The sequence below is a fragment of the Salmo salar genome, chromosome ssa12 (genome assembly GCF_905237065.1).
Source record: "Salmo salar chromosome ssa12, Ssal_v3.1, whole genome shotgun sequence".
In the NCBI taxonomy this organism is placed as follows: Eukaryota; Metazoa; Chordata; class Actinopteri; order Salmoniformes; family Salmonidae; genus Salmo; species Salmo salar.
Window position 1 is genome coordinate 15188182 of NC_059453.1, and position 25227 is coordinate 15213408.

General features: G+C 50.7%; 1 protein-coding gene across 1 annotated transcript in view; it reads left to right on the forward strand.

The window, feature by feature from the left end:
- The window catches only part of LOC106595439 (DDB1- and CUL4-associated factor 15), a 43374-nt gene that overhangs the window by 1317 nt on the left and 16830 nt on the right, over positions 1–25227 (forward strand). The window contains exons 2-8 of the mRNA XM_045692057.1: positions 724–821; positions 8581–8742; positions 9727–9845; positions 10008–10290; positions 13559–13650; positions 13909–14031; positions 20095–20177. Coding sequence (XP_045548013.1) covers positions 724–821; positions 8581–8742; positions 9727–9845; positions 10008–10290; positions 13559–13650; positions 13909–14031; positions 20095–20177 — 960 coding nt within the window. The remainder of the gene's footprint in view (positions 1–723; positions 822–8580; positions 8743–9726; positions 9846–10007; positions 10291–13558; positions 13651–13908; positions 14032–20094; positions 20178–25227) is intronic.

The window sequence follows — 25227 nt, forward strand, 5'->3', positions numbered from 1 at the left end:
ACACACACACACACACACACACACACACACACACACACACACACACACACACACACACTCCCAGACCTTTCTCTCAGTGCTGCCCCTACAAACACCTCTACCATACGCACAGGTACACACACACACACACACACACACACACACACACACACACTCCCAGACCTTGCTCTCCAGTGCTGCCCTACAAACACCTCTACTATACGCACAGGTACACACACACACACACTCCTAGACCCTGCTCTCAGTGCCCTACAAACACCTCTACTATACGCACAGGTACACACACACACCCTCCCAGACCCTGCTCTCAGTTCCTGCCCCACAAAACACCTCTACTATACGCACAGGTACACACACACACACACACACACACACACACACACACACACACACACACACACACACACACTCCTAGACCCTGCTCTCAGTGCTGCCCTACAAACACCTCTACCATACGCACAGGTACACACACACACACACACACACACACACACACACACACACACACACACACACACACACACACGCTCCTAGACCCTGCTCTCAGTGCTACCTACAAACACCTCTACCATACGCGTGGTACACACACACACACACTCCCAGACCCTGCTCTCAGTGCTGCCCTACAAACACACCTCTACCATACGCACAGGTACACACACACACACACACACACACACACACACACACACACACACACACACACACACACACACACACACACACACACACACACACACACACACACACACACACACACACACACACTCCTAGACCCTGCTCTCAGTGCTGCCCTACAAACACCTCTACCATACGCACAGGTACACACACACATACACACACACACTCCCAGACCTTGCTTCTCAGTGCTGCCCTACAAACACCTCTACCATACACACACACACACACACACACACACACACACACACACACACACAATCCCAGACCTTGCTCTCAGTGCTGCCCTACAAACACCTCTACCATACGCACAGGTACACACACACACACACACACACACACACACACACACACACACACACACACACTCCCAGACCCTGCTCTCAGTGCTGCCCTACAAACACCTCTACCATACACACACACACACACACACACACTCCCAGACCATGCTCTCAGTGCTGCTCTACAAACACCTCTACCATACGCACAGGTGCACATACGTACAGTGAGGGAAAAAAGTATTTGATCCCCTGCTGATTTTGTACATTTGCCCACTGACAAAGAAATGATCAGTCTATAATTTTAATGGTAGGTTTATTTGAACAGTGAGAGACAGAATAACAACAAAAGAATCCAGAAAAATGCATGTCAAAAATGTTATACATTGATTTGCATTTTAATGAGGGAAATAAGTATTTGACCCCCTCTCAATCAGAAAGATTTCTGGCTCCCAGGTGTCTTTTATACAGGTAACGAGCTGAGATTAGGAGCACACTCTTAAAGGAGTGCTCCTAATCTCAGTTTGTTACCTGTAAAAAGACACCTGTCCAAAGAAGCAATCAATCAATCAGATTCCAAACTCTCCACCATGGCCAAGACCAAAGAGCTCTCCAAGGATGTCAGGGACAAGATTGTAGACCTACACAAGGCTGGAATGGGCTACAAGACCAACGCCAAGCAGCTTGGTGAGAAGGTGACAACAGTTGGTGCGATTATTTGCAAATGGAAGAAACACAAAAGAACTGTCAATCTCCCTCGGCCTGGGGCTCCATGCAAGATCTCACCTCGTGGAGTTGCAATGATCATGAGAACGGTGAGGAATCAGCCCAGAACTACACGGGAGGATCTTGTCAATGATCTCAAGGCAGCTGGGACAATAGTCACCAAGAAAACAATTGGTAACACACTACGCTGTGAAGGACTGAAATCCTGCAGCGCCCGCAAGGTCCCCCTGCTCAAGAAAGCACATATACATGCCCGTCTGAAGTTTGCCAATGAACATCTGAATGATTCAAAGGACAACTGAGTGAAAGTGTTGTGGTCAGATGAGACCAAAATGGAGCTCTTTGGCATCAACTCAGTTCAACAGTTCCAGGTCTCCGGCAGCCTCTGGAACTGCCGGTCTGCAGCCAACAAGGCTGAGTTCATCTCAGCCTATGCTACCCTCCAGTCCCTAGACTTCCTGGCGCTGACGGAAACATGGATTACCACAGATAACACTGCTACTCCTACTGCTCTCTCTTCGTCTGCCCACGTGTTCTCGCATACCCCTAGAGCATCGAGCCAGCGGGGTGGTGGCACTGGAATCCTCATCTCTCCCAAGTGGACATTCTCTCTTTCTCCCCTGACCCATCTGTCTATCTCCTCATTTGAATTCCATGCTGTCACAGTTACCAGCCCTTTCAAGCTTAACATCCTTATCATTTATCGCCCTCCAGGTTCCCTTGGAGAGTTCATCAATGAGCTTGACGCCTTGATAAGTTCCTTTCCTGAGGATGGCTCACCTCTCACAGTTCTGGGTGACTTTAACCTCCCCACGTCTACCTTTGACTCATTCCTCTCTGCCTCCTTCTTTCCACTCCTCTCCTCTTTTGACCTCACCCTCTCACCTTCCCCCCTACTCACAAGGCAGGCAATACGCTTGACCTCATCTTTACTAGATGCTGTTCTTCCACTAATCTCATTGCAACTCCCCTCCAAATCTCCGACCACTACCTTGTATCCTTTTCCTCTTGCTCTCATCCAACACTTCTCACTCTGCCCCTACTCGGATGGTATTGCGCCGTCCCAACCTTCGCTCTCTCTCTCCGCTTACTCTCTCTCCTCTTCCATCCTATCATCTCTTCCCTCTGCTCAAACCTTCTCCAACCTATCTCCTGATTCTGCCTCCTCAACCCTCCTCTCCTCCCCTTTCTGCATCCTTTGATTTTCTCTGTCCCCTATCCTCCAGGCCGGCTCGGTCCTCCCCTCCTGCTCCGTGGCTCGACGACTCACTACGAGCTCACAGAACAGGGCTCCGGGCATCCGAGCGGAATGGAGGAAAACTCGCCTCCCTGCGGACCTGGCATCCTTTCACTCACTCCTCTCTACATTCTCCTCTTCTGTCTCTGCTGCTAAAGCCACTTTCTACCACTCTAAATTCCAAGCATCTGCCTCTAACCCTAGGAAGCTCTTTGCTACCTTCTCCTCCCTCCTGAATCCTCCTCCCCCTCCCCCCCTCCTCCCCTCTCTGCGGATGACTTCGTCAACCATTTTGAAAAGGAGTTTGACGATATCCGATCCCTCGTTTGCTAAGTCAAACGACACCGCTGGTCCTGCTCACACTGCCCTACCCTGTGCTTTGACCTCTTTCTCCCTCTTCCAGATGAAATCTCGCGTCTTGTGACGGCCGGCCGCCCAACAACCTGCCCACTTGACCCTATCCCCTCCTCTCTTCTCCAGACCATTTCCGGAGACCTTCTCCCCTTCCTCACCTCGCTCATCAACTCATCCTTGACCGCTGGCTACGTCCCTTCCGTCTTCAAGAGAGCGAGAGTTGCACCCCTTCTGAAAAAAACCTACACTCGATCCCTCCGATGTCAACAACTACAGACCAGTATCCCTTCTTTCTTTTCTCTCCAAAACTCTTGAACGTGCCGTCCTTGGCCAGCTCTCCTGCTATCTCTCTCAGAATGACCTTCTTGATCCTAATCAGTCAGGTTTCAAGACTGGGCATTCAACTGAGACTGCTCTTCTCTGTGTCACGGAGGCTCTTCGCACTGCTAAAGCTAACTCTCTCTCCTCTGCTCTCATCCCTTCTAGACCTATCTGCTGCCTTTGATACTGTGAACCATCAGATCCTCCCTCTCCACCCTCTCCGAGTTGGGCATCTCCGGCGCGGCCCACGCTTGGATTGCGTCCTACCTGACAGGTCGCTCCCTACCAGGTGGCGTGGCGAGAATCTGTCTCCGCACCATGCGCTCTCACCACTGGTGTCCCCCAGGGCTCTGTTCTAGGCCCTCTCCTATTCTCGCTATACACCAAGTCACTTGGCTCTGTCATATCCTCACATGGTCTCTCCTATCATTGCTATGCAGACGACACACAATTAATCTTCTCCTTTCCCCCTTCTGATAACCAGGCGGCGAATCGCATCTCTGCATGTCTGTCAGACATATCAGTGTGGATGACGGATCACCACCTCAAGCTGAACCTCGGCAAGACGGAGCTGCTCTTCCTCCGGGGGAAGGACTGCCCGTTCCATGATCTCGCCATCACGGTTGACAACTCCCTTGTGTCCTCCTCCCAGAGTGCTAAGAACCTTGGCGTGATCCTGGACAACACCCTGTCGTTCTCCACTAACATCAAGGCGGTGACCCGATCCTGTAGGTTCATGCTCTACAACATTCGCAGAGTACGACCCTGCCTCACACAGGAAGCGGCGCAGGTCCTAATCCAGGCACTTGTCATCTCCCGTCTGGATTACTGCAACTCGTTGTTGGCTGGGCTCCCTGCCTGTGCCATTAAACCCCTACAACTCATCCAGAACGCCGCAGCCCGTCTGGTGTTCAACCTTCCCAAGTTCTCTCACGTCACCCCGCTCCTCCGCTCTCTCCACTGGCTTCCAGTTGAAGCTCGCATCCGCTACAAGACCATGGTGATTGCCTACGGAGCTGTGAAGGAACGGCACCTCCATACCTTCAGGCTCTGATCAGGCCCTACACCCAAACAAGGGCACTGCGTTCATCCACCACTGGCCTGCTGGCCCCCCTACCTCTGAGGAAGCACAGTTCCCGCTCAGCCCAGTCAAAACTGTTCGCTGCTCTGGCACCCCAATGGTGGAACAAGCTCCCTCACGACGCCAGGACAGCGGAGTCAATCACCACCTTCCGGAGACACCTGAAACCCCACCTCTTTAAGGAATACCTAGGATAGGATAAAGTAATCCTTATAACCCCCCCCCTTAAAATATTTAGATGCACTATTGTAAAGTGGTTGTTCCACTGGATATCATAAGGTGAATGCACCATTTTGTAAGTCGCTCTGGATAAGGCGTCTGCTAAATGACTTAAATGTAAAATGTAAACTCAACTCGCCGTGTTTGGAGGAGGAGGAATGCTGCCTATGACCCCAAGAACACCATCCCCACCGTCAAACATGGAGGTGGAAACATTATGCTTTGGGGGTGTTTTTCTGCTAAGGGGACAGGACAACTTCACCGCATCAAAGGGACGATGGACGGGGCCATGTACCGTGAAATCTTGGGTGAGAACCTCCTTCCCTCAGCCAGGGCATTGGAAATGGGTCGTGGATGGGTATTCCAGCATGACAATGACCCAAAACACACGGCCAAGGCAACAAAGGAGTGGCTCAAGAAGAAGCACATTAAGGTCCTGGAGTGGCCTAGCCAGTCTCCAGACCTTAATCCCATAGAAAATCTGTGGAGGGAGCTGAAGGTTCGAGTTGCCAAACGTCAGCCTCGAAACCTTAATGACTTGGAGAAGATCTGCAAAGAGGAGTGGGACAAAATCCCTCCTGAGATGTGTGCAAACCTGGTGGCCAACTACAAGAAACGTCTGACCTCTGTGACTGCCAACAAGGGTTTTGCCACCAAGTACTAAGTCATGTTTTGCAGAGGGGTCAAATACTTATTTCCCTCATTAAAATGCTAATCATTTTATTACATTTTTGACATGCGTTTTCTGGATTTTTTTGTTGTTATTCTGTCTCTCACTGTTCAAATAAACCTACCATTAAAATTATAGACTGATAATTTCTTTGTCAGTGGGCAAACGTACAAAATCAGCAGGGGATCAAATACTTTTTTCCCTCACTGTACACACACATATACATACACACACTCACTCTCAGACCCTGCTGCCCTACAAACACCTCTACCATATCACAGGTACACACACGTTTCTCCTCTAACTACCAAACACACAGTCTCTCTCTCTAGGTAGTGGAGAGTGTCTGGAACATGGTTATATGTTGAACAGTCTCTCTCTCTCTCTCTCTCTAGGTAGTGGAGAGTGTCTGGAACATGGCTATATGTTGAACAGTCTCTCTCTCTCTCTCTCTCTCTAGGTAGTGGAGAGTGTCTGGAACGGCTATATGTTGAACAGTCTTTCTCTCTTGGTAGTGTAGAGTGTCTGGAACATGGCTATATGTTGAACAGTCTCTCTCTAGGTAGTGGAGAGTGTCTGGAACATGGTTGTATGTTGAACAGTCTCTCTCTCTAGGTAGTGGAGAGTGTCTGGAACATGGTTGTATGTTGAACAGTCTCTCTCTAGGTAGTGTAGAGTGTCTGGAACATGGTTATATGTTGAACAGTCTCTCTCTAGGTAGTGGACAGTGTCTGGAACATGGCTATATGTTGAACAGTCTCTCTCTAGGTAGTGGAGAGTGTCTGGAACATGGTTGTATGTTGAACAGTCTGTCTCTCTCTCTAGGTAGTGTAGAGTGTCTGGAACATGGTTATATGTTGAACAGTCTCTCTCTAGGTAGTGGATAGTGTCTGGAACATGGTTGTATGTTGAACAGTCTCTCTCTCTCTCTAGGTAGTGGAGAGTGTCTGGAACATGGTTATATGTTGAACAGTCTCTCTCTCTCTCTAGGTAGTGGAGAGTGTCTGGAACATGGTTATATGTTGAACAGTCTCTCTCTAGGTAGTGGAGAGTGTCTGGAACATGGCTATATGTTGAACAGTCTCTCTCTAGGTAGTGGAGAGTGTCTGGAACATGGCAAAATGTTGGACAGTCTCTCTCTCTCTCTCTCTGTAGATAGTGGAGAGTGCCTGGAACATGGTTGTATGTTGAACAGTCTCTCTCTAGGTAGTGGAGAGTGTCTGGAACATGGCTATATGTTGAACAGTCTCTCTCTAGGTAGTGGAGAGTGTCTGGAACATGGTTATATGTTGAACAGTCTCTCTCTAGGTAGTGGAGAGTGTCTGGAACATGGTTATATGTTGAACAGTCTCTCTCTAGGTAGTGGAGAGTGTCTGGAACATGGTTGTATGTTGAACAGTCTCTCTCTAGGTAGTGGAGAGTGTCTGGAACATGGCTATATGTTGAACAGTCTCTCTCTAGGTAGTGGAGAGTGTCTGGAACATGGCTATATGTTGAACAGTCTCTAGGTATTGGAGAGTGTCTGGAACATGGTTATATGTTGAACAGTCTGTCTCTCTCTAGGTAGTGGAGAGTGTCTGGAACATGGTTGTATGTTGAACAGTCTCTCTCTAGGTAGTGGAGAGTGTCTGGAACATGGCTATATGTTGAACAGTCTGTCTCTCTCTCTAGGTAGTGGAGAGTGTCTGGAACATGGTTATATGTTGAACAGTCTCTCTCTAGGTAGTGGAGAGTGTCTGGAACATGGCTATATGTTGAACAGTCTCTCTCTAGGTATTGGAGAGTGTCTGGAACATGGTATATATGTTGGACAGTCTCTCTCTCTCTCTCTCTCAGGTAGTGGAGAGTGTCTGGAACATGGTTATATGTTGAACAGTCTGTCTCTCTCTAGGTAGTGGAGAGTGTCTGGAATATGGTTATATGTTGAACAGTTTTTCTCTAGGTAGTGGAGAGTGTCTGGAACATGGCTATATGTTGAACAGTCTGTCTCTCTCTCTAGGTAGTGGAGAGTGTCTGGAACATGGTTATATGTTGAACAGTCTCTCTCTAGGTAGTGGAGAGTGTCTGGAACATGGCTATATGTTGAACAGTCTCTCTCTAGGTATTGGAGAGTGTCTGGAACATGGTATATATGTTGGACAGTCTCTCTCTCTCTAGGTAGTGGAGAGTGTCTGGAACATGGTTATATGTTGAACAGTCTGTCTCTCTCTCTAGGTAGTGGAGAGTGTCTGGAACATGGTTATATGTTGAACAGTCTCTCTCTAGGTAGTGGACAGTGTCTGGAACATGGCTATATGTTGAACAGTCTCTCTCTAGGTAGTGGAGAGTGTCTGGAACATGGTTATATGTTGAACAGTCTCTCTCTCTCTCTCTCTAGGTAGTGGAGAGTGTCTGGAACATGGTTGTATGTTGAACAGTCTCTCTCTATCTCTAGGTAGGGGAGAGTGTCTGGAACATGGTTATATGTTGAACAGTCTCTCTCTCTCTCTCTCTAGGTAGTGGAGAGTGTCTGGAACATGGCTATATGTTGAACAGTCTCTCTCTCTCTCTCTCTCTCTCTAGGTAGTGGAGAGTGTCTGGAACATGGTTGTATGTTGAACAGTCTCTCTCTCTCTCTAGGTAGTGGAGAGTGTCTGGAACATGGTTATATGTTGAACAGTCTCTCTCTCTCTCTAGGTAGTGGAGAGTGTCTGGAACATGGTTATATGTTGAACAGTCTCTCTCTCTCTCTCTCTCTCTCTCTAGGTAGTGGAGAGTGTCTGGAACATGGCTATATGTTGAACAGTCTCTCTCTCTCTCTCTAGGTAGTGGAGAGTGTCTGGAACATGGCTATATGTTGAACAGTCTCTCTCTAGGTAGTGGAGAATGTCTGGAACATGGTTATATGTTGAACAGTCTCTCTCTCTAGGTAGTGGAGAGTGTCTGGAACATGGTTATATGTTGAACAGTCTCTCTCTAGGTAGTGGAGAGTGTCTGGAACATGGTTGTATGTTGAACAGTCTCTCTCTCTCTCTAGGTAGTGGAGAGTGTCTGGAACATGGTTATATGTTGAACAGTCGGTACCAGGTGGTCTATCCCTTCCCCACCTTCCAGCCTGCCTTCCAGCTGAAGAAAGACCAGGTGATCTTCCTCAACACCTCCTATTCCCTGGTGGCCTGCTCTGTGTCCCTCTGTCCAGGTAGGAGACAACACACACAATGAACACACACTTCACCTTTCTGGTTCAGTTTAATTTCTCTCTACCTCTTCTCTCTGTCTCGTTCATTTCCCCTCTTTCTTGTTTCTCCTGTGTGATGATATGACTATCTCTCGTTTCCTGTGTGATGTCACCAAGTCTCGTCTCCTGTGTGATGTCACCAAGTCTCGTCTCCTGTGTGATGTTACCAAGTCTCGTCTCCTGTGTGATGTTACCAAGTCTCGTCTCCTGTGTGATGTCACCAAGTCTCGTCTCCTGTGTGATGTCACCAAGTCTCGTCTCCTGTGTGATGTCACCAAGTCTCGTCTCCTGTGTGATGTCACCAAGTCTCGTCTCCTGTGTGATGTCACCAAGTCTCGTCTCCTGAGTGATGTTCCTGTGTGATGTCACCAAGTCTCGTCTCCTGTGTGATGTCACCAAGTCTCGTCTCCTGTGTGATGTCACCAAGTCTCGTCTCCTGTGTGATGTCACCAAGTCTCGTCTCCTGAGTGATGTTCCTGTGTGACGTCACTAAGTCTCGTCTCCTGTGTGATGTCACTAAGTCTCGTCTCCTGTGTGATGTCACTAAGTCTCGTCTCCTGTGTGATGTCACTAAGTCTCGTCTCCCTGTGTGATGTCACTAAGTCTCGTCTGTGTGATGTCACCAAGTCTCGTCTGTGTGATGTCACCAAGTCTCGTCTCCTGTGTGATGTCACCAAGTCTCGTCTCCTGTGTGATGTCACCAAGTCTCGTCTCCTGTGTGATGTCACCAAGTCTCGTCTCCTGTGTGATGTCACCAAGTCTCGTCTCCTGTGTGATGTCACCAAGTCTCGTCTCCTGTGTGATGTCACTAAGTCTCGTCTCCTGTGTGATGTCACTAAGTCTCGTCTCCTGTGTGATGTCACTAAGTCTCGTCTCCTGTGTGATGTCACTAAGTCTCGTCTCCTGTGTGATGTTACTAAGTCTCGTCTCCTGTGTTGTCAGCAGGTGAGCAGGGTCATTCGACTCAGATCCTGTTCAGAAAGAGAGCCACAGCCCCCACCTCAGAACATCAATCCCTCCATCGCCCTCTTCATCCTCTTCCTCTCATGGGTCTCCCGACAGCCGCCCGCTAACCGCCAAACCAAGCCCCGCCCCTCTTTCCCCTAGCCAATCACAAGCTGCCGCCCGGGCGCGAGAGTTTGCCGCCGACCTCTTCAGACGTGCCCAGGAGGAGGGGAGGGAAACGAGGGAGGAGAGGAGAAGCCCGTGGTGACTGAGAGAGAGGGGTGAGCGTGGAGAGGGATAGAGAACAGAGGGAAGACACACAGATGGATCAACTGACTAGCGCACCACAGACTTCCACTTCAGCTGGGAACCAAAGTTTGTTGCGACCTTTGCAGGAGGACTCTATTCAGTGTAGTGCGGTGTCTCCTGCCTCCTCCTCCTCCTCGTCCCCCCCCACTCCTCAGTCTTCTCAGGAAGCAGGCTGCAGCGAGCCGGGATATGTCAACTACACCCGCTTGCAGTACCGCATGCCACAGCCGGGGGCGCCAGAGCAGGCTGCAGGAGGTGAGACACACACACTGTAGAAGAAATGTTTTCACATGGAACACACAATGTGTTTGGACATGTAAATAGGGAGCTGAAACTCCTTCGTCTATTTCCTCCCTCTATACCTTCCTCTTCCCTCTATCCCTTCCTCTTCCCTCTTCCCTCTATCCCTCCCTCTTCCCTCTATCCTTCCCTCTATCCCTCCCTCTTCCCTCTATCCTTCCCTCTATCCCTCCCTCTAACCCTCCCTCTATCCCTCCCTCTAACCCTCCCTCTATCCCTCCCTCTAACCCTCCCTCTAACCCTCCCTCTATCCCTCCCTCTAACCCTCCCTCTATCCCTCCCTCTAACCCTCCCTCTAACCCTCCCTCTATCCCTCCCTCTAACCCTCCCTCTATCCCTCCCTCTTCCCTCTATCCCTCCCTCTTCCCTCTATCCCTCCCTCTTCCCTCTAACCCTCCCTCTTCCCTCTTCCCTCTATCCCTCTCTCTTCCCTCTATCCCTTCCTCTTCCCTCTATCCCTCCCTCTAACCCTCCCTCTAACCCTCCCTCTAACCCTCCCTCTAACCCTCCCTCTAACCCTCCCTCTATCCCTCCCTCTAACCCTCCCTCTTCCCTCTTCCTCTATCCCTCTCTTCCCTCTATCCCTCTCTCTTCCTCTATCCCTCTCTCTTCCCTCTATCCCTCTCTCTTCCCTCTATCCCTCTCTCTTCCCTCTATCCCTCTCTCTTCCCTCTATCCCTCCCTCTTCCCTCTATCCCTCTCTCTTCCCTCTATCCCTTCCTCTTCCCTCTAACCCTCCCTCTTCTCTCTTCCCTCTAACCCTCCCTCTTCTCTCTTCCCTCTATCCCTCCCTCTTCCCTCTATCCCTCCCTCTTCCCTCTATCCTTCCCTCTATCCCTCCCTCTAACCCTCCCTCTATCCCTCCCTCTAACCCCTCCCTCTATCCCTCCCTCTAACCCTCCCTCTATCCCTCCCTCTAACCCTCCCTCTATCCCTCCCTCTAACCCTCCCTCTATCCCTCCCTCTAACCCTCCCTCTAACCCTCCCTCTATCCCTCCCTCTAACCCTCCCTCTTCCCTCTTCCCTCTATCCCTCCCTCTTCCCTCTTCCCTCTATCCCTCCCTCTTCCCTCTTCCCTCTATCCTTCCCTCTATCCTTCCCTCTATCCCCCCCTCTTCCCTCTATCCCTCTCTCTTCCCTCTATCCCTCTCTCTTCCCTCTATCCCTCTCTCTTCCCTCTATCCCTCCCTCTTCTCTCTATCCCCCCTCTTCCCTCTATCCCCCCTCTTCCCTCTATCGCTCTCTCTTCCTCTATCCTTCCCTCTATCCCTCCCTCTTCCCTCTATCCCTCCCACTCTCCCTCTATCCCTCCCTCTTCCCTCTATCCTTCCCTCTATCCCTCCCTCTTCCCCTCTATCCCTCCCACTCTCCCTCTATCCCTCCCACTCTCCCTCTATCCCTCCCACTCTCCCTCTATCCCTCCCACTCTCCCTCCCACTCTCCCTCCCACTCTCCCTCCCACTCTCCCTCCCACTCTCCCTCCCACTCTCCCTCCCACTCTCCCTCTATCCCTCCCACTCTCCCTCCCACTCTCCCTCCCACTCTCCCTCTATCCCTCCCACTCACCCTCCCACTCTCCCTCCCACTCTCCCTCCCACTCTCCTCTATCCCTCCCTCTTCCCTCTATCCTTCCCTCTATCCCTCCCTCTTCCCCTCATCCCTCCCACTCTCCCTCTATCCCTCCCACTCTCCCTCTATCCCTCCCACTCTCCCTCCCACTCTCCCTCCCACTCTCCTCCCACTCTCCCTCTATCCCTCCCACTCACCCTCCCACTCTCCCTCTATCTCTCCCTCCCACTCTCCCTCTATCCCTCCCACTCTCCCTCTATCTCTCCCTCCCACTCTCCCTCTATCCTCCCACTCTCCCTCTATCCCTCCCACTCACCCTCCCACTCTCCCTCCCACTCTCCCTCCCACTCTCCCTCCCACTCTCCTCTATCCCTCCCACTCTCCCTCCCACTCTCCCTCCACTCTCCCTCCCACTCTCCTCCCACTCTCCCTCTATCCCTCCCACTCACCCTCCCACTCTCCCTCTATCCCTCCCACTCTCCTCCCACTCTCCCTCTATCCCTCCCACTCACCCTCCCACTCTCCCTCTATCTCTCCCTCCCACCTCCCTCTATCCCTCCCACTCTCCCTCTATCTCTCCCTCCCACTCTCCTCTATCCCTCCCACTCTCCCTCTATCTCTCCTCCCACTCTCCCTCTATCCCTCCCACTCTCCCTCTATCCCTCCCACTCTCCCTCTATCCCTCCCACTCACCCTCCCACTCTCCCTCCCACTCTCCCTCCCACTCTCCCTCTATCCCTCCCACTCTCCCTCCCACTCTCCCTCCACTCTCCCTCCCACTCTCCCTCCCACTCTCCCTCTATCCCTCCCACTCACCCTCCCACTCTCCCTCTATCCCTCCCACTCTCCCTCTATCCCTCCCACTCTCCTCCCACTCTCCCTCCCACTCTCCCTCTATCCCTCCCACTCTCCCTCCCACTCTCCCTCCCACTCTCCCTCTATCCCTCCCACTCACCCTCCCACTCTCCCTCTATCCCTCCCACTCTCCCTCCCACTCTCCCTCCCACTCTCCCTCTATCCCTCCCACTCACCCTCCCACTCTCCCTCTATCTCACCCTCCCACTCTCCCTCTATCCCTCCCACTCTCCCTCCCACTCTCCCTCCCACTCTCCCTCTATCCCTCCCACTCACCCTCCCACTCTCCCTCTATCTCTCCCTCCCACTCTCCCTCTATCCCTCCCACTCTCCCTCTATCTCTCCCTCCCACTCTCCCTCTATCCCTCCCACTCTCCCTCTATCCCTCCCACTCACCCTCCCACTCTCCCTCCCACTCTCCCTCCCACTCTCCTCCCTATCCCTCCCACTCTCCCTCCCACTCTCCTCCCACTCTCCCTCTATCCCTCCCACTCACCCTCCCACTCTCCCTCTATCTCTCCCTCCCACTCCCCTCTATCCCTCCCACTCTCCCTCTATCCCTCCCTCTATCCCTCTATCCCCCCTCTATCCCTCCCTCTATCCCTCTATCCTCCCTCTATCCCTCCCACTCTCCCTCCCACTCTCCCTCTATCCCTCTCTCTCTTCCCTCACTCTATCCCTCTCTCTCTTCCCTCACTCTATCCCTCTCTCTCTTCCCTCACTCTATCCCTCCCACTCTCCCTCTATCCCTCCCACTCTTCCACTCTCCCTCCCTCCCTCCCTCCCTCCCTCCCTCCAGGTTATGAGGATGATAAGGTCCAGCTGCCCTTCACTGTGACTGACCTGAAGGGACGCAACCTACAGCTGGTCACTGGGCCCCACAACGGACAGGTGTGTGTGTGTGTGTGTGTGTGTGTGTGTGTGTGTGTGTGTGTGTGTGTGTGTGTGTGTGTGAGAATAAAAATCCAGTCCTACCAATGGAGAGAGGGAGATCAGCGAAGGAGAGAAATAAGAGAGATTTGTTTGAGAGACACAGGACCTGAGTGTGTTAATATTTAGACCTGTTGTCTTCACTTAGTATTTGGAAGGAACCCAAGTCCAGGAGAAGTGCAGTAAACCTGAACATGCTAATGTGTGTGTGTCCTACAGAGTGTGTGTGTGGAGCAGTTGACTCTGGACTTTGAGTACCTGATAAACGAGGTGATCCGGAGCGACGCCCGCTGGGCTCCTCAGTTCTGTTCCTTCAACGACTACGACGTTGTTATACTGGAGGTACACATTCACACACTTCACACACACTACACACACTACACACACTACACACACTACACACACTACACACACACTACACACACACACACACTACACACACTACACACACTACACACACACACACACTACACACACTACACACACTACACACACTACACACACACTACACACACTACACACACTACACACACTACACACACACTACACACACTACACACACTACACACACTACACACACTACACACACACTACACACACTACACACACTACACACACTACACACACACTACACACACTACACACACATTCACACACACTACACACACTACACACACATTCACACACTTCACACACACTACACACACTACACACACTACACACACTACACACACTACACACACACTACACACACTACACACACATTCACACACACTACACACACATTCACACACTTCACACACACTACACACACTACACACACATTCACACACACTACACACACATTCACACACTTCACACACACTACACACACTACACACACATTCACACACACTACACACACATTCACACACATTCACACACTTCACACACACTACACACACTTCACACACTACACACACTACACACACATTCACACACTACACACACTACACACACTTCACACACTACACACACATTCACACACTTCACACACACTACACACACTTCACACACACTACACACACTACACACACTACACACACATTCACACACTACACACACACTACACACACATTCACACACACTACACACACATTCACATACTTCACACACACTACACACACTACACACACATTCACACACACTACACACACATTCACACACATTCACACACTTCACACACTTCACACACACTACACACACTACACACACATTCACACACTACACACACTACACACACTACACACACTTCACACACTACACACACATTCACACACTTCACACACACTACACACACTACACACACTACACACACATTCACACACATTCACACACTTCACACACACTACACACACTTCACACACACTACACACACTACACACACTTCACACACTACACACACTACACACACTACACACACATTCACACACTACACACTCTACACACACATTCACACACAACACACACATTCACACACTACACACACATTCACACACTACACACACTACACACACTACACACACATTCACACACACTACACACACATTCACACACACTACACACACTACTCACACATTCACACACTACACACACTACACACACATTCACACACTACACACACACTACACACACTTCACACACATTCACACACATTCACACACTACACACACATTCACACACTACACACACACTACTCACACACTACACACACTACACACACACTACACACACACATTCACACACTACACACACATTCACACACTACACACACATTCACACACTACACACACATTCACACACATTCACACACTACACACACATTCACACACTATTCACACACTATTCACACACTACACACACATTCACACACTACACACACATTCACACACTACACACACATCCACACACTACACACACATTCACACACTACACACACATTCACACACTACACACACATTCACACACACTACACACACATTCACACACTACACACACATTCACACACACATTCACACACTACACACACATTCACACACACATTCACACATTCACACACTACACACACATTCACACACTACACACACATTCACACACTACACAGACATTCACACACATTCACACACTACACGCACATTCACACACTATTCACACACTACACACACACTACACACACATTCACACACTACACACACATTCACACACATTCACACACTACACACACATTCACACACTACACACACATTCACACACACTACACACACATTCACACACACTACACACACATTCACACACACTGCACACACTACACACACATGCACACACTACACACACATGCACACACTACACACACATATATATATACTATAGACCTATAAACATTCACACATGTTATATAGTACACAACATATACTCTATAGGCCATGTTATATAGAACACAACATATACTCTATAGGCCATGTTATATAGAACACAACATATACTCTATAGGCCATGTTATATAGTACACAACATATACTCTATAGGCCATGTTATAAAGTACACAACATATACTCTATAGGCCATGTTATAAAGTACACAACATATACTCTATAGGCCATGTTATAAAGTACACAACATATACTCTATAGGCCATGTTATATAGTACACAACATATACTCTATAGGCCATGTTATATAGTACACAACATATACTCTATAGGCCATGTTATAAAGTACACAACATATACTCTATAGGCCATGTTATAAAGTACACAACATATACTCTATAGGCCATGTTATATAGTACACAACATATACTCTATAGGCCATGTTATAAAGTACACAACATATACTCTATAGGCCATGTTATATAGTACACAACATATACTCTATAGGCTATGTTATATAGTACACAACATATACTCTGTTATATACACTGCTCAAAAAAATAAAGGGAACACTTAAACAGCACAATGTAACTCCAAGTCAATCACACTTCTGTGAAATCAAACTGTCCACTTAGGAAGCAACACTGATTGACAATAAATGTCACATGCTGTTGTGCAAATGGAATAGACAACAGGTGGAAATTATAGGCAATTAGCAAGACACCCCCAATAAAGGAGTGGTTGTGCAGGTGGGGACCACAGACCACTTCTCAGTTCCTATGCTTCCTGGCGGTGCTTTCACTCTAGTGGTAGCATGAGACGGAGTCTACAACCCACACAAGTGGCTCAGGTAGTGCAGCTCATCCAGGATGGCACATCAATGCGAGCTGTGGCAAGAAGGTTTGCTGTGTCTGTCAGCGTAGTGTCCAGAGCATGGAGGCGCTACCAGGAGACAGGCCAGTACATCAGGAGACGTGGAGGAGGCCGTAGGAGGGCAACAACCCAGCAGCAGGACCGCTACCTCCGCCTTTGTGCAACGAGGAGCAGGAGAAGCACTGCCAGAGCCCTGCAAAATGACCTCCAGCAGGCCACAAATGTGCATGTGTCTGCTCAAACGGTCAGAAACAGACTCCATGAGGGTGGTATGAGGGCCCGACGTCCACAGGTGGGGGTTGTGCTTACAGCCCAACACCGTGCTGGACATTTGGCATTTTCCAGAGAACACCAAGATTGGCAAATTCGCCACTGGCGCCCCTGTGCTCTTCACAGATGAAAGCAGGTTCACACTGAGCACGTGACAGACGTGACAGATTCTGGAGACGCAGTGGAGAACGTTCTGCTGCCTGCAACATCCTCCAGCATGACCGGTTTGGAGGTGGGTCAGTCATGGTGTGGGGTGGCATTTTCTTTGGGGGGCCGCACAGCCCTCCATGTGCTCGCCAGAGGTAGCCTGACTGCCATTAGGTACCGAGATGAGATCCTCAGACCCCTTGTGAGACCATATGCTGGTGCGGTTGGCCCTGGGTTCCTCCTAATGCAAGACAATGCTAGACCTCATGTGGCTGGAGTGTGTCAGCAGTTCCTGCAAGAGGAAGGCATTGATGCTATGGACTGGCCCGCCTGCTCCCCAGACCTGAATCCAATTGAGCACATCTGGGACATCATGTCTCGCTCCATCCACCAACGCCACGTTGCACCACAGACTGTCCAGGAGTTGGCGGATGCTTTAGTCCAGGTCTGGGAGGAGATCCCTCAGGAGACCATCCGCCACCTCATCAGGAGCATGCCCAGGCGTTGTAGGGAGGTCATACAGGCACGTGGGGGCCACACACACTACTGAGCCTCATTTTGACTTGTTTTAAGGACATTACATCAAAGTTGGATCAGCCTGTAGTGTGGTTTTCCACTTTAATTTTGAGTGTGACTCCAAATCCAGACCTCCATGGGTTGATAAATTGGATTTCCATTGATTATTTATGTGTGATTTTGTTGTCAGCACATTCAACTATGTAAAGAAAAAAGTGTTTAATAAGATTCTTTTTTTCATTCAGATCTAGGATGTGTTGTTTAAGTGTTCCCTTTATTTCTTTGAGCAGTATATATATATACATACATACATACATACATACATACATACATACATACATACATACATACATACATAGTTGAAGTCGGAAGTTTACGTACATTTAGGTTGGCGTCATTAAAATTAGTTTTTCAACCACTCCACAAATTTCTTGTTGACAAACTATAGTTTTGGCAAGTCGGTTAGGACATCTACTTTGTTCTTGACACAACAATTGTTTACAGACAGATTATTTCACTTATTCACTGTATCACAATTCCAGTGGGGTCAGAAGTGTACATACACAAAGTTGACTGTGCCTTTAAACAACTTGGAAAATTCCAGAAACTGATGTCATGGCTTTAGAAGCTTCTGATAGGCTAATTGACATCATTTGAGTCAATTGGAGGTGTGCCTGTGGATGTATTTCAAGGCCTACCTTCAAACTCAGTGCCTCTTTGCTTGACATCATGGGAAAATCAAAAGAAATCAGCCAAGACCTCAGAAAAAAAATTGTAGACTTCCACAAGTCTGGTTCATCCTTGGGAGCAATTTCCAAACGCCTGAAGGTACCACGTTCATCTGTACAAACAATAGTACGCAAGTATAAACACCATGGGACCACGCAGCCGTCATACCGCTCAGGAAGGAGATGCGTTCTGTCTCCTAGAGATGAATGTACTTTGGTGCGAAAAGTGCAAATCAATCCCAGAACAATGGCAAAGGACCTTGTGAAGATGCTGGAGGAAACGGGTACAAAAGTATCTATATCCACAGTAAAACAAGTCCTATATCAACATAACCTGAAAGGCCGCTCAGTAAGGAAGAAGCCACTGCTCCAAAACCGCCATAAAAAAGCCAGACTACGGTTTGTAACTGCACATGGGGACAAAGATCTGTACTTTTTGGAGAAATGTCCTCTGGTCTGATGAAACAAAAATAGAACTGTTTGGCCATAATGACCATCGTTATGTTTGGAGGAAAAAGGGGGAGGCTTGCAAGCCGAAAAACACCATCCCAACCGTGAAGCACGGGGGTGGGGGTGCTTTGCTGCAGGAGGGACTGGTGCACTTCACAAAATAGATGGCATCATGAGGAAGGGAAATTCCATGGCTATATTGAAGCAACATCAAGAAATCAGTCAGGAAGTTAAAGCTTGGTCGCAAATGGGTCTTCCAAATGGACAATGACCCCATGCATACTTCCAAAGTTGTGGCAAAATGGCTTAAGGACAACAAAGTCAAGGTATTGGAGTGGCCATCACAAAGCCCTGATTTCAATCCTATAGAATATTTGTGGGCAGAACTGAAAAAGCGTGTGCAAGCAAGGAGGCCTACAAACCTGACTCAGTTACACCAGCTCTGTCAGGAGGAATGGGCCAAAGTTCAACCAACTTATTGTGGGAAGCTTGTGGAAGGCTACCTGAAACGTTTGACCCAAGTTAAACAATTTAAAGGCAATGCTACCAAATACTAATTGATTGTATGTAAACTTCTGACCCCTGGGAATGTGATAAAAGAAATAAAAGCTGAAATAAATAACTCTTGCTACTATTAATCTGACATTTCACATTCTTAAAATAAAGTGGTGATCCTAACTGACCTAAAACAGGGATTTTTTACTAGGATTAAATGTCAGGAATTGTGAAAAACTGAGTTCAAATGTATTTGACTAAGGTGTATGTAAACTTCTGACTTCAACTGTAGGCGTGTGTGTTTGTGTGTGAGATATATATCTCACACACACACTATAGACATATACACACGACCCATATGCATGCGGTCACACACACAGGAGCATCTACGGACTCTTACACAATCTACAAGCGTGCACACTTACACACTGTGTATATATACACACTCTACACACACACACACTCAATCGGGTCAGACAGTAATGGTGTGTATTGTGTTTTGTATTGTGTGTGTGTCAGGTGTGTCCAGAGACTAACACAGTGGTGATCAACATTGGGCTGCTGCTGCTGGCGTTCTCCAACCCTGAAGAGGAACACTGCAGGTAGCTACACTACATATACACTACACACACACACACACACCTATTCACACACACACCTATACACACACATCTGTTTTTTAGTAAAGGCATAGTCACACTTCATCTCAGCTTCAACAAAACAGACAATTGTGGCTAGTCACCTGGTGAGGTGTTGTGGGGTCTGGAGGGCTGTTTTCCTGGCTAGTCACCTGGTGAGGTGTTGTGGGGTCTGGAGGGCTGTTTTCCTGGCTAGTCACCTGGTGAGGTGTTCTGGGGTCTGGAGGGCTGTTTTCCTGGCTAGTCACCTGGTGAGGTGTTCTGGGGTCTGGAGGGCTGTTTTCCTGGCTAGTCACCTGGTGAGGTGTTGTGGGGTCTGGAGGTCTGTTTTTCTGGCTAGTCACCTGGTGAGGGGTTCTGGGGGTCTGGAGGGCTGTTTTCCTGGCTAGTCACCTGGTGAGGTGTTCTGGGGTCTGGAGGGCTGTTTTCCTGGCTAGTCACCTGGTGAGGTGTTGTGGGGTCTGGAGGTCTGTTTTCCTGGCTAGTCACCTGGTGAGGTGTTCTGGGGTCTGGAGGGCTGTTTTCCTGGCTAGTCACCTGGTGAGGTGTTCTGGGGTCTGGAGGGCTGTTTTCCTGGCTAGTCACCTGGTGAGGTGTTCTGGGGTCTGGAGGGCTGTTTTCCTGGCTAGTCACCTGGTGAGGTGTTCTGGGGTCTGGAGGGCTGTTTTTCTGGCTAGTCACCTGGTGAGGTGTTCTGGGGTCTGGAGGGCTGTTTTCCTGGCTAGTCACCTGGTGAGGTGTTCTGGGGTCTGGAGGGCTGTTTTCCTGGCTAGTCACCTGGTGAGGTGTTGTGGGGTCTGGAGGGCTGTTTTCCTGGCTAGTCACCTGGTGAGGGGTTCTGGGGGTCTGGAGGGCTGTTTTCCTGGCTAGTCACCTGGTGAGGGGTTCTGGGGGTCTGGAGGGCTGTTTTCCTGGCTAGTCACCTGGTGAGGTGTTCTGGGGTCTGGAGGGCTGTTTTCCTGGCTAGTCACCTGGTGAGGTGTTCTGGGGTCTGGAGGGCTGTTTTCCTGGCTAGTCACCTGGTGAGGTGTTCTGGGGTCTGGAGGGCTGTTTTCCTGGCTAGTCACCTGGTGAGGTGTTCTGGAGGGCTGTTTTCCTGGCTAGTCACCTGGTGAGGTGTTCTGGGGTCTGGAGGGCTGTTTTCCTGGCTAGTCACCTGGTGAGGTGTTGTGGGGTCTGGAGGGCTGTTTTTCTGGCTAGTCACCTGGTGAGGTGTTCTGGGGTCTGGAGGGCTGTTTTCCTGGCTAGTCACCTGGTGAGGTGTTCTGGGATCTGGAGGGCTGTTTTCCTGGCTAGTCACCTGGTGAGGGGTTCTGGGGGTCTGGAGGGCTGTTTTCCTGGCTAGTCACCTGGTGAGGTGTTCTGGGGTCTGGAGGGCTGTTTTCCTGGCTAGTCACCTGGTGAGGTGTTCTGGGGGTCTGGAGGGCTGTTTTCCTGGCTAGTCACCTGGTGAGGTGTTCTGGGGTCTGGAGGGCTGTTTTCCTGGCTAGTCACCTGGTGAGGTGTTCTGGGGTCTGGAGGGCTGTTTTCCTGGCTAGTCACCTGGTGAGGGGTTCTGGGGGTCTGGAGGGCTGTTTTCCTGGCTAGTCACCTGGTGAGGTGTTCTGGGGTCTGGAGGGCTGTTTTCCTGGCTAGTCACCTGGTGAGGTGTTCTGGGGTCTGGAGGGCTGTTTTTCTGGCTAGTCACCTGGTGAGGTGTTGTGGGGTCTGGAGGGCTGTTTTCCTGGCTAGTCACCTGGTGAGGTGTTCTGGGGTCTGGAGGGCTGTTTTCCTGGCTAGTCACCTGGTGAGGTGTTCTGGAGGGCTGTTTTCTTGGCTAGTCACCTGGTGAGGTGTTCTGGGGTCTGGAGGGCTGTTTTCCTGGCTAGTCACCTGGTGAGGTGTTCTGGGGTCTGGAGGGCTGTTTTCCTGGCTAGTCACCTGGTGAGGTGTTGTGGGGTCTGGAGGGCTGTTTTCCTGGCTAGTCACCTGGTGAGGTGTTGTGGGGTCTGGAGGGCTGTTTTCCTGGCTAGTCACCTGGTGAGGTGTTCTGGGGTCTGGAGGGCTGTTTTCCTGGCTAGTCACCTGGTGAGGTGTTCTGGAGGGCTGTTTTCCTGGCTAGTCACCTGGTGAGGTGTTCTGGGGTCTGGAGGGCTGTTTTCCTGGCTAGTCACCTGGTGAGGTGTTCTGGGGTCTGGAGGGCTGTTTTCCTGGCTAGTCACCTGGTGAGGTGTTCTGGGGTCTGGAGGGCTGTTTTCCTGGCTAGTCACCTGGTGAGGTGTTCTGGGGTCTGGAGGGCTGTTTTCCTGGCTAGTCACCTGGTGAGGTGTTCTGGGGTCTGGAGGGCTGTTTTCCTGGCTAGTCACCTGGTGAGGGGTTCTGGGGTCTGGAGGGCTGTTTTCCTGGCTAGTCACCTGGTGAGGTGTTCTGGGGTCTGGAGGGCTGTTTTCCTGGCTAGTCACCTGGTGAGGTGTTGTGGGGTCTGGAGGGCTGTTTTCCTGGCTAGTCACCTGGTGAGGGGTTCTGGGGGTCTGGAGGGCTGTTTTCCTGGCTAGTCACCTGGTGAGGGGTTCTGGGGGTCTGGAGGGCTGTTTTCCTGGCTAGTCACCTGGTGAGGTGTTCTGGGGTCTGGAGGGCTGTTTTCCTGGCTAGTCACCTGGTGAGGTGTTCTGGGGTCTGGAGGGCTGTTTTCCTGGCTAGTCACCTGGTGAGGTGTTCTGGGGTCTGGAGGGCTGTTTTCCTGGCTAGTCACCTGGTGAGGTGTTCTGGAGGGCTGTTTTCCTGGCTAGTCACCTGGTGAGGTGTTCTGGGGTCTGGAGGGCTGTTTTCCTGGCTAGTCACCTGGTGAGGTGTTGTGGGGTCTGGAGGGCTGTTTTTCTGGCTAGTCACCTGGTGAGGTGTTCTGGGGTCTGGAGGGCTGTTTTCCTGGCTAGTCACCTGGTGAGGTGTTCTGGGGTCTGGAGGGCTGTTTTCCTGGCTAGTCACCTGGTGAGGTGTTCTGGGGTCTGGAGGGCTGTTTTCCTGGCTAGTCACCTGGTGAGGTGTTCTGGGGTCTGGAGGGCTGTTTTCCTGGCTAGTCACCTGGTGAGGTGTTCTGGGGTCTGGAGGGCTGTTTTCCTGGCTAGTCACCTGGTGAGGTGTTCTGGGGTCTGGAGGGCTGTTTTCCTGGCTAGTCACCTGGTGATGTGTTCTGGGGTCTGGAGGGCTGTTTTCCTGGCTAGTCACCTGGTGAGGGGTTCTGGGGTCTGGAGGGCTGTTTTTCTGGCTAGTCACCTGGTGAGGGGTTCTGGGGGTCTGGAGGGCTGTTTTCCTGGCTAGTCACCTGGTGAGGTGTTCTGGGGTCTGGAGGGCTGTTTTCCTGGCTAGTCACCTGGTGAGGTGTTCTGGGGTCTGGAGGGCTGTTTTCCTGGCTAGTCACCTGGTGAGGTGTTCTGGGGTCTGGAGGGCTGTTTTCCTGGCTAGTCACCTGGTGAGGTGTTCTGGGGTCTGGAGGGCTGTTTTCCTGGCTAGTCACCTGGTGAGGTGTTCTGGAGGGCTGTTTTCCTGGCTAGTCACCTGGTGAGGTGTTCTGGGGTCTGGAGGGCTGTTTTCCTGGCTAGTCACCTGGTGAGGTGTTGTGGGGTCTGGAGGGCTGTTTTTCTGGCTAGTCACCTGGTGAGGTGTTCTGGGGTCTGGAGGGCTGTTTTCCTGGCTAGTCACCTGGTGAGGTGTTCTGGAGGGCTGTTTTCCTGGCTAGTCACCTGGTGAGGTGTTCTGGGGTCTGGAGGGCTGTTTTCCTGGCTAGTCACCTGGTGAGGTGTTCTGGGGTCTGGAGGGCTGTTTTCCTGGCTAGTCACCTGGTGAGGTGTTCTGGGGTCTGGAGGGCTGTTTTCCTGGCTAGTCACCTGGTGAGGTGTTCTGGGGTCTGGAGGGCTGTTTTCCTGGCTAGTCACCTGGTGAGGTGTTGTGGGGTCTGGAGGGCTGTTTTTCTGGCTAGTCACCTGGTGAGGTGTTCTGGGGTCTGGAGGGCTGTTTTCCTGGCTAGTCACCTGGTGAGGTGTTCTGGAGGGCTGTTTTCCTGGCTAGTCACCTGGTGAGGTGTTCTGGGGTCTGGAGGGCTGTTTTTCTGGCTAGTCACCTGGTGAGGTGTTCTGGGGTCTGGAGGGCTGTTTTCCTGGCTAGTCACCTGGTGAGGTGTTCTGGGGTCTGGAGGGCTGTTTTCCTGGCTAGTCACCTGGTGAGGTGTTCTGGGGTCTGGAGGGCTGTTTTCCTGGCTAGTCACCTGGTGAGGTGTTCTGGGGTCTGGAGGGCTGTTTTCCTGGCTAGTCACCTGGTGAGGTGTTCTGGGGTCTGGAGGGCTGTTTTCCTGGCTAGTCACCTGGTGAGGTGTTCTGGGGTCTGGAGGGCTGTTTTCCTGGCTAGTCACCTGGTGAGGTGTTCTGGAGGGCTGTTTTCCTGGCTAGTCACCTGGTGAGGTGTTGTGGGGGTCTGGAGGGCTGTTTTCCTGGCTAGTCACCTGGTGAGGTGTTCTGGGGTCTGGAGGGCTGTTTTCCTGGCTAGTCACCTGGTGAGGTGTTCTGGAGGGCTGTTTTCCTGGCTAGTCACCTGGTGAGGTGTTGTGGGGTCTGGAGGGCTGTTTTCCTGGCTAGTCACCTGGTGAGGTGTTCTGGGGTCTGGAGGGCTGTTTTCCTGGCTAGTCACCTGGTGAGGTGTTCTGGGGTCTGGAGGGCTGTTTTCCTGGCTAGTCACCTGGTGAGGTGTTCTGGAGGGCTGTTTTCCTGGCTAGTCACCTGGTGAGGTGTTCTGGGGTCTGGAGGGCTGTTTTCCTGGCTAGTCACCTGGTGAGGTGTTCTGGAGGGCTGTTTTCCTGGCTAGTCACCTGGTGAGGTGTTCTGGGGTCTGGAGGGCTGTTTTCCTGGCTAGTCACCTGGTGAGGTGTTCTGGGGTCTGGAGGGCTGTTTTCCTGGCTAGTCACCTGGTGAGGTGTTCTGGGGTCTGGAGGGCTGTTTTCCTGGCTAGTCACCTGGTGAGGTGTTCTGGGGTCTGGAGGGCTGTT